The sequence below is a fragment of the Centroberyx affinis genome, unplaced genomic scaffold, assembly GCF_046629955.1.
Source record: "Centroberyx affinis isolate AG114_WGS23_722 - 3 ecotype Tasmania unplaced genomic scaffold, CSIRO-AGI_Caff_v1 ptg003461l_1, whole genome shotgun sequence".
Taxonomy (NCBI): Eukaryota; Metazoa; Chordata; class Actinopteri; order Beryciformes; family Berycidae; genus Centroberyx; species Centroberyx affinis.
Genome location: NW_027281425.1, coordinates 56266 through 74804, shown reverse-complemented (window position 1 = coordinate 74804; position 18539 = coordinate 56266). Strand labels below are relative to the sequence as shown.

Sequence of the window (18539 nt, the reverse complement as noted above, 5' to 3'; positions counted from 1 at the left end):
TGACATAGTTAAACATACAAGTACACACAAACACAAGTAGGAGGAGGACAGATGTAGTGTGTGTGTGTGTGTGTGTGTGGTGGTGGGGGGGCGAGATGAAAAATGGGAAGAAGGGAACAGACGGGGAAGGAGAGAGAGAGAGAGAGAGAGGGAGGGACTCAGACAGACGGTTTTATGAAAATCATCACTTTCACCTGTATGCTCAGAAATTGTGTGTGTGTGTGTGTGGGGGGGGGGGACAAATCTAGGCAGACATAGAGACAAAGACAGAGAGGGAGAGTGAAACTGTGTGTGTGTGTGTGCGTGAGAGAGTGTGTGTGCGTGAGAGTGTGTGTGTGCGTATGTTCAAATTCAAGCTCCCGAAAGTGTGTGGTGGCTGTCGAGCCGTTTCACTGCTTGTGGATTTGAATGTGGATTTACTGTGTCCTGTAAACAGGCTGATGAGAGGCTCCATTGTTCCACCAGTTAATACTGCAGCCAGCTAACCCTAATGCTGCTAAAGAGCCAAATCCCTCCAGCCACTATCCCTACCCAGCTCTCCTCAGTCTCCATCCTCCATATCAACCACACTCCCTCCTCACTTACATTGACCTTAACCTGAACTTGATGACCCTGATCTGTGCATATAGGGCTTATGTAGAAAGTTTCAATAAAGACATAGAGAGGGTAAGCATCCTTTACAGGTTTACTTGAGCTATTAACCAGAAGCATTTAACTACTACTGAGTAAGCTATAAATAATAAAGAATGGGTTGGTTCTATATGATGTAACTAAAAATGAATGCATCTCTATTAACAAATCTCTAAAATTGCAACATTATGCAAATACAGAGGAAGTACGTATCCATTCCTTTCTCCTTACATTATGGAGCCTTTCCTGAACTTCACGAGCACACCCACGTTTCCCAGAGGCGAGCGCGTATTGCCGTAAGAATGTGACGTCAGTACGTGTTTGAGCCAGCCCGAAAATGTTCTCCTGTGTTGTTGGATTTCGAAGGAACGGAGGACTTTGCGATGAAATAATACATTTTTACCCGTGAAGAAGACGGACACAAACCACAGATTTTTACATTGTAGTTAGTTATACTCCGACTGAGTTGTGAAATTGTGTGTTTCGGGAGACCCTAGTGGGAAGTTTGTGTGATCGTTTTCCCGGAGTGATGTCGAATCCTGGGACTCGGAGGAACGGGTCCAGCATCAAAATCCGTCTGACAGGTAAAAAACGGGACTGAAAGCGCTTACGGTGCATGTTGTACCGGGGCTAAAACGTTTTAGTTACAAACCTCTGTGGCAAACTGTTGATATTTACTAAACCAAACAAGCCACCGCGCGTGTCTTTGAAGATTCTCAGTGCTACTGCTAGCCTAAACATCCGGTTTTTGTATCGCAAACATAGCAGCAGCAATGCTAGCGCGTTAGCTGCAGTGCTAACTAAACTACCGAGAGGAGGACAAGCAAGAAGCAGTCGGCTATCCGGAGGATTTTATAACTGGGACAGCCGACTGGCGAGTTGTTTTGTGGTCACTGAACACATCGAATCTCGAAAAGAATAGAAAACACATAACTTAATAGCCATGTCTAGAAACTTTGCTAATTGCCAGCACTTGCTTACTAGCTAGCGTTAGCTTATTAGTGTAGTTAACGTTGACCGCTAACGCTAGCCAGCTACACCCATTTTTTGGCTGACCAGCCGAACCCATCGCTTGACCTGAATGCGACGAGCTTTGCTCGGTGGGTGAAAGCAACTGTTGAGCAGCGGCCTCTCTGAAAATCGATCTGTCGGTAGATTTGACATGGTAGCCTAGATTATCCATGGGTATTGATTGGCATTTCGCTTTCTCAGCTGTAGCTAGACAGATGTCTGGCTCATTCAACTTGACGTTTGCCAGATAAGCTTGACACATTTGTTCTTTTGGTTATCCTGTTCTCAACTCAATGCTGTGTTGTTCGCTTTCGGGTCAGACTCTCTGTTATTTGATGCTCCGAGGGCAGATAGGGGTACACACACACATTCACACACAGCTGGAACAATGGTTTTTACTGTAGCTGCCATTGTAACCCCGCTGGGCACCCAGGGGCCTCTATTCAGATGGAAATGACCACCCTGTGCCGCTGGGCAGACGCCTTGTCCTCTGTTCTCCTGGTTTCCAGTCAAGCAAACACACACACACACACACACACTCCAGACCTTGGCAGACTAAATATTCTAGAGGTGGTGGGTACAGACTAGGGCAGTCAAATGTACAAGTGTATGATTGTGATGGATGTGTTTTTGAGTAGCGGTGCTCTCCTAAATGCTGATGTGCTCTTCTCAGTCTAAAAGTGTCTGCCGCTTACTGTCTGTTTCTCTTTCCTCTCTGCCCTTCTTTCTCTAACTTGGATTACAAAAGAGCATGCATCATTTTTGACAGAAGACAGACACATAAATCTGACACATTTCTTCCACTTATCACACTGTCTGTTCGCTTCCACGCAATAAGGTATCAGACAGAGATAGCTGAGTTTCAAATGTGTGTGTGTTTGTGTGTGTGTTTGCTTGAGAGTATGGATGCAAGAGAGAAAGTGGGTGTGTGGAAGTCTGAGAGTGTGAAATGTGTGTCTGTGTTTGTGTGTGTGCCAGCCACTCATCATTTCTGTGTGGATGTAGACAGAGGTTATTGCCCCCAACTGTGCCCCGCCCCCACAGGTATGAGTGGAATTCTAATTGGGTGAGGAATGTGCGATGAGCCAATGGGAGTGCAATGCTGCCTGGCTGGCCAGCGGTCTGTTTAGTCTGTCAGAGAGGGGTTGTTTGGCCTAGATCAGACAGGCCTCTGTGTCTATGGCAGAGAGACCTAGACAAAGACCATGCAGGTTCTACATTGTTTCAGATCTCCGAGACCAGGTTGTGTTTATATGAACATGTTTTGGCTAGTGAAGAGATATTGTTGTGTCTTTCTGTCTGTCCTCTGCCTCTTTATGGATAAGTTTTACTTAGGAGAAAGACTAGCGCTTTGGGTATGACAAAAGTGTGTTATACATTCTCTGGTAAGCCAGAGAATGTGATATGAATGTAGAATATTAGTCTATAGAGAGAGACGCTTGGCCTAAAGCTTTCCCCTTTTGTGGCGCTTTGTTGGTTTCTAGGCATGGTTTGAATGCGGGAAGTGATCACGACAACACGGAAATAACAAAAACAGGAAATAAGTGGGTCAAAAAGTAGAATAAAAGGATATTTTCATTAAGAAATGAATGGGAGTTTGTGGGCTTAACTTGGAAATCACTGTGAATGAATATATCGGTGATCCAGCAGGATAATGGTGATTTCCTCGGCAGCAGCACGTGTTGCCGGGGTTTAGGCCAGCTCGTGCCAGGTACTCGGATTGAACACCAACACCTTGGCACAAGGCCCAACACAGGGAAGCATCAGGACAACAGGTGACTGATACTCTCAAGGGAGGCAGGGCAAGACCTGGAAATAGGGTGGAGGAGTGAAGGAAGGAGGAAATAACAGAGGAAAGAGTGAAAGAAATTAACAAGGGAAAGCACAGAAAGAGAAGGCAGCCAAAGTGAGAGGGAGAGAGGAAAGGAGAGAATCTTGCTTACTTAGGAATGAGCATAAACACTCCTAATCCTCTCACCGACTGAGCCTACAGCTTGTGCAGACACACACACTCACACACATAATAGATGTAGAAGAAGTTGAGGATAGAGAGAATGAGAAAGTGCCACTATTGATCAAACCGAGCGCATCGATGAGGCAGATATCTCTGAGATGCAGACTGAGAGCGTGTGTGTTTGTGTGTGGTGCTAAGTGATATTTATGCTTACTTATCTGGTTTGGATTTGGCTTGTGGATATTAAACCCAGGCCTACATTTTTATTTGGATGGCAGTTAGCACAAGAACCTATTAGTCATCGAGGGAGTGTGTGTGTTTGGATGCTAGTCCAGTGTGTGTGTTATTAAGTAAGGTGAGATATTCGCTTACGTGCCTGCCTTCCACTGCTTTGTTCTGAAAGGACAAGGTTACATAGGAAATGACACTATTGTAACCTCACCTAGCCCATACTACTTGACCTGTAGATCTGTGTGTGCACTCCGCAACAGTACAACCTAGCCAGTCCTGCTAGGATTATGACTAATTTGATGGTAATTCACATTGTTTTGCTAGATCCAGGATCACGGTTATTAGTCTCAATGAACAGCATTATTTCACAGCACATTTGGCATCTTTTGACTATTGACTATTATCTGTCATATACAAAAGTTGCAATGAGCTGCTAATTGGCACTTGAAAATCCTGAAAAAAAAATCCTGGTCCCTGACATTTAAGTGTTCTCTGTGGTTAAAGTGCAAGAATAGAGCAAAGTTGCTAACCCTTGGAATATTTGTGGGGCATGGTTGATTGGGCTAAAAACATGTTGCGACTGCAAATTCCTTGAATGGCTGCTAGCCTGGTATAGAAATAGCATAGATTTTTCATCATCTCTCTTATACCGTTTCTCCTTGTTCCCTCTCAAGATTGGATGAATAGAATTCCTCTCCCGACGGCTCTCTCTCCAACACTCAGGATTTTGAAAAAGAGCAACAAGAGAGGACATAAATGTAAAGAGCCAATAAAGGAAGAGTCAGTGGGGGTGTTGAGGTTGAGCAGAGGGGTGATTGCTGCTATGTGCTTCTTTGCCAGCCATGACCTTGGCAGAATAAGGAGTTTCCTCTTAACGCTGAGAAAGGACCTGTCACACACTCACCACCACAGCAGGGCTGGCCAGGCAGGAGAACAAGGAAGGGAGGGAGTGCAGAGAGAGAGAGAGAGATAGGGTGAAATGAGGGGTGTCCCTTGCCTCTGGCAAGAGAATGGAGGGCGAGAGGGGTGGATAGCACAACGGTGACAGCCACAAAGACAGCCTCCCTCCACTGCTATTCTGGAAGAGGATGCAGGGGCACAACGGACACTTCTGGCTCTCGCTCTCGCTCTCTCTCCCTCTCTTTCTCTCTGTCTCTCTGTAGAAATGATGAGGTTGCAGGGTGGAATGTGTGAGTCAGGAGGAGGAGGAATGGAAGGGGAGGATGAGGAAGAGGGAAGGATATCCTGGAGCCATTCTCCATGGGTTAATCACAGGAAATGGACCAGGCTAGGCCAGACACATCTACACCACCACAGTCACCACATCCTAAACCGCTGGCTGACTGACTGACTGACTTCCTGGCTGGCTGGCTGACTGGATGGCTGCCTGGACCAAACCTCAAGCCAGGTTTTAATAGGACCTCAAGGCCATGATAACGTTTTTAGGTGGTGTAGCAAATTGACATCAATTAGGACCATTTGGAAAATCTCATGACAGCCTTTTGTTCCTCTAAGCTCTCTATGTCCCTGCGCCCTGCTGATGACAAAATTGCCCATCTCCTTCCCTAAAAGATTGCCCATTTATCCCAACCGTTAGATTTAGCTTAGTTTATATATTCCATAAACCCTAACTTAAGTGCATTTTATCCAGCCTACCTATATATAAAGTTCAAGGCTGCCGTCTATCCCTGATACAGATTAGAGTTAGAGTTAGCCTATAACCAGCCTCAGTTATCAAGCAATTTATATGCAAATTTGTCCAGAAAGCGTTTTTAGGATATGCAATAAAAAATAGAGCTACAAATCAGACAGGTGAGTCATTCAGAAACTTCTGGCAGGCATGTTGGATTTATTAGATTATTAGTTGAAGATGTGGCGTGGTTTTTTGGCATCTTTTATTGGGTTAGTCGCACAGAAATGTGGTACTTCTTGTTGTCGATTACAGCCTTGACTTTGCTTGTTAAGTGCACTACTCCAGCTGAATTGATCTGACATAGGCCTGCTCTCCTACCAGACTGTCTGGCCGCCACTCAAAACGCTTAACAAGAACACACACACACACACACGCTGTAAACTGTAAATAATGAGCACACACATACAGATTCCCAGAGTCTAGGTCAGTATGAGCTTTGTGGTCTGAATCCCCAGAGACGTGGCAGAGAAGGGATTCTCTCACTGTGGGCGGTGTGTGTGTGTCTGTGCGTGTCTGCGTGTGTGTGTGTGTGTGTGAGCGATGATCCTGACACTAGCCTATATTTTACTGTTTGCTGCTTTGTCTGTGTCACATCCAAGTTTTCCCGGTCATCTCCAGCCTCGGGCATTCATATATTATCCTAACCAGCATTCTACCCACTCAGTCGTTTTTTATGTACAGCAGCATACATTTGTGGCAGCCTACACACTGAGGAATTCCTTACACACACACATACTCTCTTTATCCCTAACTGATTTAAAATGGAAATCACAATCTACGGGACTGTTGTCTTTTGTAAGATGATTTTCGTATTGGTTTTTGTTCATAATGATTTTTTTCTCTTTCAGTATTATGTGCCAAGAACCTCGCAAAGAAAGACTTCTTTCGTAAGTACCTTTTTTGTGCTAGACATGCTCATGTTGGACTATAAAATCTTTCCTTGTGCCTAGATTCTCATGTCACATGTGTAGTGGATTTGATACACAAGATGATGTTTTTCAGTAATAACCTGTGTATAGGTGTATGTGTGTGTGTGTGACCAAATATCAGCCACTAGCTGCACCTGTGTAGCTCAGTGGGTAGAGCATGGTACTAAGACAGATGTACTAAGGTACATTCCCACCGAGGTCCCCATTCTAAAAAGAAGTATGTTCTCAAGGAACAGTAAGGCACTTGTCAATAAAAGTCTCCACCAAATGGAATATGATGCATATCTTGGAAATAGAGGCTTTCAGATTGCAGGCCAATCCCGATAAAGATCCAGATAAGAAGCTAAATTGTGCTCTATGTGTATCGTAATAGAAAGCTGGGCTTTGTGGTGGAGATAGATAGGCTAGTGCTTTCTGTATCCTTAAACCAGCCGTATGTCCTTAAGCCATGTTGAACCTCTGCCATGTTTGAATCTTATCTCAATTGTGATTGAATTTAGCGGATTCAAATAATTCATTTAAAATGTGTGCGTAGGGCTGCCGGACCCATTTGCCAAGGTTGTGGTGGACGGATCGGGCCAATGCCACTCCACAGACACAGTCAAGAGCACACTGGACCCCAAATGGAATCAGCACTACGACCTGTGAGTCTCCTGCACCACACTTCCCAGCACTGCACAAACTTAAAGCTAAAATTGTCTCTCGTTGGGGTACATTTTGCCATTGTTGCCCGTTTCTTTATATTGAAATGACTGTCATTTTGCCAACTACCTGAAAACTACATGTCAATCACTGCAAAGATATCATTATATCCATCCTCCCCAAAAATGATTACTATAATGATCGATGGAAACATTGTGCATTTGCTAACAGGCTGAATGTAAATTGTTTAAGAAAAATATGAATGCCATGGTGGAATGTACTAAACAATAAATGTAACAAGCTATGCCCACTTTCAAAACTTTACACTTTTGGAAAACCTCACTAATGATCTTGTGCCAAAACATCTGATTCTTCCCCTGAAGGAAATTAATTCCTAAGAATTCAAAACGAGTATCCTGCTTTCTGAGTGGCAACAGCTATATCTGTTTAGTTCACGTTAAAATACATTGAAATTATATCAGACATCAGATATGCTGTCTATGTTGTGGATATCTCACACATTTTTGATTTCTCTCATTGACACAAATAGTATTCAGGAGCTTTAGGTTGGCAGGCAGGAACCTGATGGTAGGTCTCTTTTTCAGCTACATTGGGAAGACAGACTCCATCACCATCAGTGTATGGAACCACAAGAAGATCCATAAACGACAGGGAGCAGGGTTCCTGGGCTGCATACGACTGCTTTCAAATGCCATCAGCAGGCTAAAGGACACGGGATGTGAGTCTCTCTTTCTCGGTCTCGCCCTCTGCTTTTAAATACACATAAATGCATACACACTCACACGACTCGCACCGGTATCCTTTCGTTGTCTACTTCTTTGTCTTATCCTTTCCCCCTCTCCTCTTCTCTCTCTCCAGACCAACGTCTAGATCTATGTAAGCTGAACCCCTCAGACAGCGACGCGGTGCGGGGGCAGATTGTAGGTAAGACTGGACTCATACATGTATTCCTTCGCCTTGTCACTCTCACCGTGACTCTTTTCTTTCACTCTGTGTGTATTCTCTCCTTTTCTCACACTCCCTACTTTCTCTTTCTCTCTCTCTGCTTTCTCTCACTCTACCTTTCTGTCATACACAGGCACTCGCTTTCCACTCTCTTAACTTTTACCGCCTGTTTGTTTCTAGTGAGCTTACAGACGCGAGACCGCATCGGCAGCGGAGGCCCTGTGGTGGACTGCAGAGGCTTGTTAGAAAATGAAGGGTGAGTTTCTTACCGGGTGGTTGGAGTTGGAACTAGACCACATTTAGGGAACAAATTGCTGATTGTCACATAATTTTTTTCATAGATTATGTCGCATCACTCAAATGTCATATTTAGAGAAAGATGGGGATGACCTCTCTGTTTCCTCCCAGTTAACATCACAATCAGTGCTTATTGAGTTATCATAATTTTCAAGTACCAATGATATTTATCAGCCAATGGGGAAATAATGATGTTAGGTGGCCCAGGACCATAATTGAATTTAGTGTCACGCTGGCACCTAGGCTCTTAAGTTCTAAGCTCTGTGTCATGTGGGACCCCATCACAAGTAGGCCCACGACCCGCTTTGGGTCCCGACCCGCAGATTAAGGGTAGAGAATAAAGGGTGATTGTGTTGCAGGATCTAGAGTTTAGTCATAGTCATCATCTGTTTGATTCTCTCCCAATCTCTGTTACTCCAAGTACAAAATATACAGCATCATGTGATTGCAGTGAATCAGAGGAAAGAGGATTTCAGTGTAATGTGTCTGTCTGTCTTTGTGTGTGTGTGTGTGTGTGTGTGTGTGTGTGTGTCTGTAGGCCCGTGTTTGAGGGATGTTTCAGTGAAGAGCCACTGCCCTACTCGGACACCACCGGCGCAGCGGGGGGCGGGAACTGTCGCCTCGACTCACCCAGTCAGGAGAGCCGTCTTCAGACACAGCGAATCAGAGGCCAGGACTCCAGAGGCCACGGCCACACCCCCCAGAACCGACCGCATGGGCACCAGTCACCTGACCTGCCCGAGGGATACGGTAAGCGTGACTATTTTGTTGTTGTGTTTTGCTTGCAGCTCGTGATGCGTCTAGTTACTCTCTGACCAAATGTTGTCATTCTTCTCAGTAATCCATATTTAACTGAACTGACTGTCTCGTATGTGGTTTGTATAAGAGGCGCGTGTGTAACCTCTTCTCTCTTTGGTTTCTTTTCATAACAGAGCAACGAACCACAGTGCAGGGCCAGGTGTACTTCCTTCACACACAGACAGGCGTCAGCACCTGGCACGACCCTCGGATACCGCGGTATGATCACACACCGCCTAACGTCACTTATCTCTAGTCCAAGCCTTAACCTGAAACGAGAGAGATGAGATGAAACTTAAATGAACCCCGAGGAGAAACTGGGTCATGGCAGCAGCAGAAGAATAGGATGTAGATAAGAATGCAACAAAAAGTATTTTTCATGCTAATATTGGGAGACGTCTCGCTATGTTGACGATTTGCAGGTTAACGTATATTTGCAGTTAGTAGAACTACAAATTCATCAACTATTCCTCCAAATCTTGTAATTTCACCTGGTAAATATGCAGTTTGTCATCATGCTGCTCCATAATGGCGCTGTAAAATATAGTATCTAGATAGACTACCAAAAGAAAAATGCAGGTAAAGCTCATAACTCTCTCACCAAGAGGGACGTAGCTAATCGCAGTCATGCAGCTAGTGTGTAGCTAGGTCGCTGTGCCAGAAAATGATTAGTAAGTAACTAGTAAAAACGTCAAGGGCAAAATGTTCAAACACACATGGATGGCAGCCCTCTCTTCAAACATTTACAAACTGGATCTATAATTCACCCTCTCCTCTTATTGTCCTCTGACTCACCTCTCTCTCGTCTCTCATCTGATTCGTAGACTTCACCCGTCCCTCCTCCCCCTGACCTCTCACCCCTCTAACCAAGATTCATCCTTACTTTGGCTTCCTAGTAGCACAGGCAATGATTGCTATTAACTGTATGTTTAAGATGGGATCATTTCACTTTCAATTCAATTCACATATTAGCTGTAGAGCTTGTCAACAATTTCTTTGTAAATTTTCTTTTTAGTTGTTGAAGTTGTTGAAGAAAATCCAATTCCTGAATTGATAGAATTCAGGAAACCCTGTTTCTCATAATCTGGGATGACATAAACAGGGTGTGATCATGGTCTGATCATGAGATTGTTTGCTGACACAAATATTCCACTGCATAACAGTCATTTCCACGTGCAAAAAGAGGCCCTTCGAAATGAAAAAAGGCCCTCACTTCCTGGTTAGCATTTCCTCATACACTACTAAACACTTCCATATAAACTAAGACCACAGCCTGCTGGTCCCTGGTGCATAAACCACCATCCTGCCACTGATGTCTTGAGACTAAGAGGGTTGAGAACTCATGTTCTCTTCCATTTTATCCCGGGTTAAATACACCAACAGATTAAGAGAAAAAATATGCAGAGAAAATTCACTGCTTATTTCTGTGGGCCTCAGGGTCTGAGTCGGGGTTGGTATGAGGGATTAAGAAAACACAGTATGTAGGGTCAGGAGTGACGGAGAGAGGTCTGGTAGTTTAGGGCGCACACAGCAGTCTGTAAAATGAAAAACAAGTGAAAAAGTAAGGCAAACAAAGTGAATAGAATGAGCATAAAAAGGTGCCTGCTTTACTGCTTAACTACTCTGGTCCTTGGAGGTGATGCTCACTGGGCATAAACAAAATTTAGTGGATTCTTTTTAGTTCAAGAGTCACTAAGGTGACTTGCTGTTTGTTGAAGGCTCACAAAATTGATTTGCTATTGGTTGAAAGCTCAGTATGACAGATTGCTATTGGCCTAAGGCTCAGTATGGTGAATTGTTATTGGTGCAGGGACCTGACCAGTGTGAGCTGTGAGGAGCTCGGTCCTTTGCCAGTGGGCTGGGAGGTCCGAAGCACTGTGTCGGGCCGGATCTACTTTGTGGACCACAACAATCGAACCACGCAGTTCACAGACCCCCGCCTACACACCATTATCAGGTACACACACACATGCGCACACTCACATGCATAGATACCATATGTAAGCACCAACTGCAGAACCCTATCTATACAAAGTCATCTGGATTGTATGGGCAGACCCACCCTAGCACACATCCATACAGAATCACCAGTTTACAAGACTAATCTGTTGTTAATCTAATCTGTGACACCGCTGTAATGCTGAACTCTGACCGGATCTGAATATGACCTACTAACAGTAATCAGCTCTGTTAATGATGATGAATCATGTGATTTATAGAGATGTGGGATTACAGTAGATTTAGCTGCTCAATGGGAATATACAGTATATAATCTGGTACTCAAAAGTGGCTCCCTACACTGTCACTGTCAACCTCTTTCTCTTAACTTTCCTGTCTCTCTCTTGTTGTCTCCTCTTATTTTTGCCGTCTTTCCATCTTGCACCTCATCTCTTTGACACACACTTTCTGTGTGCACTCTATCCATCTCTCCCTCTCTCCCATGTTCCTCTCTTCTTCCCCCTCCTCCTCCTCTCTTCCCCCCTTCCAGCCAGCATTCCCAAGCAAAGGAATCCTCCCAAGCCCCCCAAATGGATGTGGGGGGTGAGGAGGGGGGAGGCGGGGGAGGAGGAGGAGGAGGAGGTGAAGGCGATGTGGCGGTGCGTTACGAGAGAGACCTGGTCCACAAGCTGAAGCTGCTCCGCCATGAGCTGTCCCTGCAGCAGCCGCAGGCAGGCCACTGTCGCATAGAGGTGTCCCGTGAGGAGATCTTCGAGGTGGGTGCATGTGCTTCTTGGCCCACCTGCCAGGGGCTGGTAAACTAAAAACAGACTAGTAAACCATCCAGGCAGCAGCACAAATACTGTACTGACTGTGCGTATTATATAAGTGTTGAAAAAAACCCATAACTGAACTGGAGGGCTCACGAATTGTTTACTCATAAAGCATTAATTAGGGGCATGTTCAAGTAAATATATACTTTCTTTGTCCGTGATAATCTTTGCGTGTGTCTGTCTGGCTGTATGTTTATGTACGTGTATGTTTGTGTGTGCAGGAGTCGTACCGGCAGATAATGAAGATGAGGCCCAAAGACCTGAAGAAGCGTCTGATGGTGAAGTTCAGGGGAGAGGAGGGCCTGGACTATGGCGGGGTGGCAAGGTGACTGACTCTTCATGGAAAGCTTTCTTTACAGCACTGGCCTCTTCTCCTTCATCTTCATTCATGGTTCCCTTTACACTCATTCATCCCCCCACAGCTGAAAAATGTAAATACAATGAAAGGGCTTCATCTGGCCTTATTGCCTAGCCGTCCCAAAGCAATGATGATTACATTGTCCACATATGTGTATATGTGGACATGAGTATCCAAATAAGTGCCTATGCCATGTTTCCTCTGCACAGCTGTGCGTTTCTTCTAAGGTGCTGGTGATTGCAGGAATGACTAATGTCCATATATAAGTAGGTTTACCACACACTGCTGTAAACTTGCCATGAACCTAGCTGTATATTATCCAAATAAGCGCCATTCTTAAAGTGTAGCTGACCTGGAATGGGCCTAGCAACAACCCCAGGACTCAGAACCTAAATTACTGCCACCTCCCACAACTACAGGAGACACTTTTTACAGCACTGAGAGCTTAGCACCTTTTAGCACTAAGAGGACCAAATGCTAGAGGTTAAATATTTCAAATTTTAGAACATGAGTGCCATGCTTTAATCAGTTTTTCAGTCATTACTAAGCCCCAACAGGAGCCAGCACTTCCCACAAGCGTCTATTTAAAGCCGCTCGCTAAAAAAAGGGATGTTCAGTGGACACCAGGCCATCATGTAATCCAGTGGTTTTCAGTCTTCTCATTGTTACTGGTTGATGTTGACGTTTTGCCAAGGCTGTGTGTGAATTTTGAACATTGTTCTAATAATGTGGTGGTTGTGTGTAGGGAGTGGCTGTACCTGCTGTGCCATGAAATGTTGAACCCCTACTACGGCTTGTTCCAGTACTCCACAGACAATATCTACACACTACAGATCAACCCAGACTCCTCCATTAACCCTGTGAGTACACAGAAAGACAGAAAAACATACAACCACACACAACAAATGTTTAAATAAGGGTATTTCCTGGTTGAGTCAAGTAAGGCAAATGTCTCTCTTTCTCTTTCTCTTTCTCTTTCTCGCTCTCAGGACCACCTGTCATATTTCCACTTTGTGGGCCGTGTGATGGGCCTGGCGGTTTTCCATGGCCACTACATCAACGGGAGCTTCACGCTGCCCTTCTACAAACAGCTGCTGGGCAAACCCATCCAGCTCAACGACCTGGAGACCACTGACCCCGAGCTGCACAAGAGCCTCGTCTGGATACTGTGAGCAAATAACACACACCTGCACACACGCTCGCGCATCACACAGACACACGTGTACACACCAGGGTTCCCACACTCCTAGAAAAGTCATGGGATTTTAAAAACGTGATACATTTTGCATCAATGTCACCAAGACAAATTCCCATGCATGTGTTGTACTGCAAATAAATGGATTCTAATAGGCACATGGACACATCCCATGTCGATGTCGTACTGATTGTAATCTTCTGTTCTGTGTGCAGAGAGAATGACATCACGTCGGTCCTAGACCACACGTTCTGCGTTGAACACAACGCCTTTGGGAAGTTTCTGCAGCACGAACTCAAACCCAATGGGCGCAACATCCCCGTCACCGAGGAGAACAAAAAAGAATACGTCAGGTAAGAACAGAGAGACAACTGACCTCCAGTTATTCAAATTTTTTTTTGTGTTGTCCAAACTGCATCTGTAATATGTTCACTGTGTGAACATTTTCTGCGATACAGCAGTATAAAGTATATTAATTTGGCATCAATATCTTGCTTTTGGTCAGTATTTGTACAAGTAATGTATCTTATTTTCTGTTTGTTTTTTACTTTTTATAGAACAGACATCCAGCACAGTTAGCCAGTGTTTTCATTAATGTCTTCTGTAGCAGCATTATATTGGTATGATAGTATTGTGTGTGTCTTTACACAGTATATGCATTTGTGTGTATACACATATATTAAAAAGGGATTTTTTTGTTTGTTTTTCTCAGACTTTATGTGAACTGGAGGTTTATGCGTGGTATTGAGGCCCAGTTCCTGGCTCTACAGAAAGGATTCAGTGAGCTCATCCCCCAGCACCTCCTCAAACCCTTCGACCATAAAGAACTTGAGGTATGTGTGTGATCAATAAACCAGTTATCATGATGATTGATGACCATAAAATTGTGCATGTCGTTCATCTGCATATTGGAGTGGTGATCTTTTTTCTCTTTTTGGTCACAGGATGACTGTAGAATCCTTCCAGCTTATCATTTCACATTATAGTGTGGCTGTTGCAGTCTGCATTTGTGATGTTTGTGTTGGGTCACCTTCTTTACCTCTTCATCTGTTCCTCTCCCCCCGTACCTTTTCTTTCATTTTCCCTTTTTGCCTCCCCCGTTCCTGTCTCTTCTTCGTCTTCCGCTCCATCTTTTCTCCTCTCTTCTGTTTCTCCCCTCCTCTCGCCTCTCTCGCCCCTCACCTCGCCCCCTCACCCTCCGATCTCCCCCCCTCTCCCTCCAGCTGATCATCGGCGGGCTGGGGAAGATCGACCTCGCAGACTGGAAGGCCAACACGCGCCTGAAGCACTGTACATGTGACAGCAACGTGGTGCGGTGGTTCTGGCAGGCAGTGGAGGCCTTCAGTGAGGAGAGGCGAGGGCGCCTGCTACAGTTTGTCACCGGCTCCACCAGGGTGCCCTTACAGGGGTTCAAAGCTCTGCAGGGTGGGTCACGCACTGGCTTGGAGACACACGCACACACGCATCTGTATCACTGTGTTCCTTTGGTGCTGACATTTGGTCCTCTATCTATCCTCCTAAGAATAGAAGTACAAGACCTCTCATACACACAAACCAGCGATGGGCTTTTTCTTATTTATCACAAATCAAATAGGCACGTACAGAATCTGTTAATTACTTACGGTGGAAAACACTCTCGGTGGGCACAGAGGTAGCAGGTACTGTTTTGCAAGAAAACAAAATCTCTGGAAACAGTTTCCGTTGCTCTGTCACCATTGAAGTGGATTTTGGTTAGGTGGGATCTGTGGCTCATTTAAGTAAAGTTCTGCCTTGTTTTGCTTCGCATTTGTCATGTTGTGGCGCTCTGAAAAAAGCGTTAAGAAATCCCTGCAGGGCTTTTGAATTGGAGCTCTCCATCATTCATGCCAGCTTCCTAGATCTCTTGGGCGGCTATTCCGGTTGAATGACCCTGTCATACAAATCAGTTTCTACTCAACTGACTGCGCAGCCCACACCATCGATCAAAATTAATAGCCATAATTATTTTAAAAAGGGGCCGTTAACCAGTGTATTACAGGCAGGACTTTGCTCATTGTTTGACTGAAGTTAACAAAAAATGTTGGTTATTATTGTGCATTATCCGTTTTCAAAAAAATATCAGGATGTCAAAGTCGATTTCAGCATTCACTTCGGATAACCGTTAATACAACTACTCATGCACATCCTTAACACACACACGGAATTTAAGTGACTCAAATTAGTGAATTGTAGACATGTCTGAAATACACTGAAACATATTCACTATATGAAACATGCATGTCCACACATTCTATAACAGTCAATGTTTTCAGTTGCATTTTTCAAATTATAAATTCTATCTGCATGCAATTTAAAGGAAATGATTCTCCCATCACCAACTATGTTCTATGGGTAAACTGCTCAGATGGGAATTCTGAGGTTTTGATAAGAGCTTCTTTGGTTTAGGGAATGCATTTTGATCTGTGCACCAGAGTAGAGCAGTGATAACTAGAATGTATTTGTGTAAGGTTCTACAGGTTCTGCAGGACCAAGGCTCTTCACCATCCATTTGATAGATGCCAACACAGACAACCTGCCCAAGGCACACACATGGTAAGGAGGACACACATTCAGTTTATGTTGGGTTTCTGTGATTATATGTGTACGAGTAACGGGGTTCTCTCTCACTCATGATCTTTATCTGTCTCCAGTTTTAACAGGATAGACATCCCCCCCTACGAGTCGTATGAGAAGCTTTATGAGAAACTGCTGACGGCTGTGGAGGAGACCTGCGGCTTCGCTGTGGAGTGATAAACAAACAAATATGCACACAAACACACACACACACTCATGCTTACACTTGCACACAACTCTGTGACATTTTTCCACATACCGTATACAGACCCACAGAATATAGAGAAAGTATACACGGAGTATACAGAGAGGCCAAGCATCACAAGAACACACACACAGACACACACACCCTCTTGCCACCTCTTCACCACCGAACTGTTGGGGGGTTAAAGGAGGACGCCCAGCAAGAGGGGACAAAAAAAAAAAAAGGACAAAAACAACAGAAGTATTTTAGAATTTTTCAGATGTTTTGAAGAAGCATTTTTATCCTTCCGTTTTAACAAGCTATGATGTCATTCTTCAGAACACCTACCGCAAAAGCGACTTTTGACTCGGTCTCCCATGATAATTCCAATCGCACTCGAGTCTCTGGACACAATCGGCCAATCGCATACAAGCCTGCGAGCAGAGACCTCCGAATCAGATGTCTGAGCAGCAAGGTGGAGACTGATTGTCTTTCTGTCTGACGAGCAGATTGATTGACTAGTATTCATGCTTCATGTTTAACCACTGTTGTGTATCGGGATATGTGCGCGCGCGTGTGTGTGTGTGTGCATGAGAGAAAGCGAGAGAGATTGTATTTGTGTCTGTGTGAAAGCGTATGTATATGTGTCATGCATGGCACCTGGTTATTCTTTGTAAAAATGATCAAATGAGCCTGCTCCTCTGTTTTGTTACTTATTGTCTCTTCCGTTTGTACCTGCGACCACTCTGATCCAATCTGATATTGATCGTTAATGTCTGATTTTATTATTTATTACTAAGTGATTACTGACCATGCTGCTATATGCTCTACCAAGAGCCCACACTAATCTCTTCATCTGTCTTCCCCCCCACTCCCAGTAGAGGGTCAATTCACTTGCAATTCAAGCAATCCAGGAATTGCATTTTTCTTTTTTCTTTTTTTTTTTTTACAAATTCAAAACGTGGAATTTTTTTTTTTTTTTCAGTATTTCATCTACGGTGAAATAATTGCGAATGAATGCTCTTGTTAGTGTATGAAAGGAGTCAGTACGTGGGCGTTTTGAATTCCATGTTACATTTATTGAAGTGAAAGTGAATTGACCCCCGACCCCCGAGGCTTGATCCCAAACTTGAGTTTTTACATCCAGCTCCCCATCTGAGAATTACTCGACTGATGTTATAGAGAGGTCAGAGGTCATGACCTGGGTATTGTTCCAAATGAGCCGTGAGGATGGAAGGAAAGAGTCAGAGGTTCAAGAACTCTTCGGTGTATGTGATATATGTAATAAAATCTCAAAAGCCTTTTCACGCATTTTTCCATCCTCCATTTCACCGTTGCTCTTGCTTTCTGGCCCTGATGTTTCTCTCTCCATCTCTTTTTCTCCATGGCTCCAAGGTTAGGAAAAGGTTCCTTCCGTCTAGTAGTCATCTTCCTCAAGACCACCGTGAATGAACAAAATCTCTTAACAGTCATTAAGCCTCCATAGAAGTGAATGAAATCAAAAACTAAATGTTGAGAGAATACCGTGGAAAGTGTTGGGATGCATTGTAGATTGAAGATGACTGTTTCGCAGTTTCATTTCAATCTACATTTTCTAGGTTCTGAGTTCATTGTGTAATGGATGCAAGAGTATTGTAACTTACTATGTACTAAACATTTATGAAAAAATACAATGTAAATAAGATTATATTAAAAGAAACTAAATTGAAAATATGTTCTGTGTGTTAAGTGCTTTATTCTGTGTTAAAGAGCAAAGCCTCTGTATATGAGTATATACTGTATATATGAGCACATCAGAGGTGGGGCCTCGAGTCACATGACTTGGACTCCAATCAGATTCGAGTCTGTGAATTGCTTGAGACTTGACTTGCTGCATGAAGATAAGATTCATTGGTTTCTGGTGACTTGGGACTTGAGTTTGACTTGCACTTTGATGACTTGAAAAGGTTTCTAAAGTCTTGACTTGAGATCTTTTGTTTGTGTAAATGACTTTGATTGAAAGTGATGAGATTTGTTCCAGCAGACGACTGAATTTAAATTCTGTTTTCTGAATTTGTATGGAATGATTGAATTTATTGAAGTTGAAACCGATTCTAGAAATCAAACTCATGATGCTCATATCAAGTTTTTATCCCATATTGCATTGAAAAGTCCTAGATATTTATTTTTCTTTAAGATATTAAATTGATAGCTACTGGACTCTTGATTTGTTCTGACTTGACTTGCTGTTCTACATTTAGACTTGGGACTTGACATTAATGACATGGACTTGACTTGGACCTGACTTG

The 18539-nt window shown here is 43.9% G+C and overlaps 1 protein-coding gene across 3 annotated transcripts; it reads left to right on the top strand.

Moving 5' to 3' along the window:
* The first annotated feature begins 975 nt into the window (after positions 1–975).
* smurf1 (SMAD specific E3 ubiquitin protein ligase 1) lies at positions 976–17945 on the top strand. 3 transcript variants are annotated; one of them, XM_071539479.1, is made up of 18 exons: positions 976–1214; positions 6368–6406; positions 6984–7092; positions 7696–7829; positions 7970–8035; positions 8237–8312; positions 8892–9103; positions 9286–9370; positions 10962–11108; positions 11640–11865; positions 12144–12247; positions 13026–13140; positions 13270–13448; positions 13691–13828; positions 14188–14308; positions 14699–14900; positions 15971–16046; positions 16145–17945. In XM_071539479.1, exons 1-18 carry the CDS (start codon positions 1160–1162, stop codon positions 16242–16244), a joined length of 2184 nt encoding a protein of 727 aa, XP_071395580.1. In that variant the 5' UTR covers positions 976–1159; the 3' UTR covers positions 16245–17945. The 3 variants fall into 3 exon arrangements, with proteins under 3 accessions (XP_071395580.1, XP_071395579.1, XP_071395578.1); XM_071539478.1 differs by having other exon boundaries at positions 15962–16046; XM_071539477.1 differs by lacking the exons at positions 15971–16046; positions 16145–17945 and having other exon boundaries at positions 14699–15467.
* The last annotated feature ends 594 nt before the right edge of the window (positions 17946–18539 follow it).

Bases quoted from the DNA above. Each gene is read 5' to 3' on its own strand.
- smurf1 (XM_071539477.1), top strand. From the start codon at position 1,160: ATGTCGAATCCTGGGACTCGGAGGAACGGGTCCAGCATCAAAATCCGT. The intron at 9,104-9,285 runs GTAAGCGTGACT...TTTTCATAACAG, and splicing joins TGACCTGCCCGAGGGATACG to AGCAACGAACCACAGTGCAG. The intron at 14,309-14,698 runs GTATGTGTGTGA...CTCTCCCTCCAG, and splicing joins TCGACCATAAAGAACTTGAG to CTGATCATCGGCGGGCTGGG.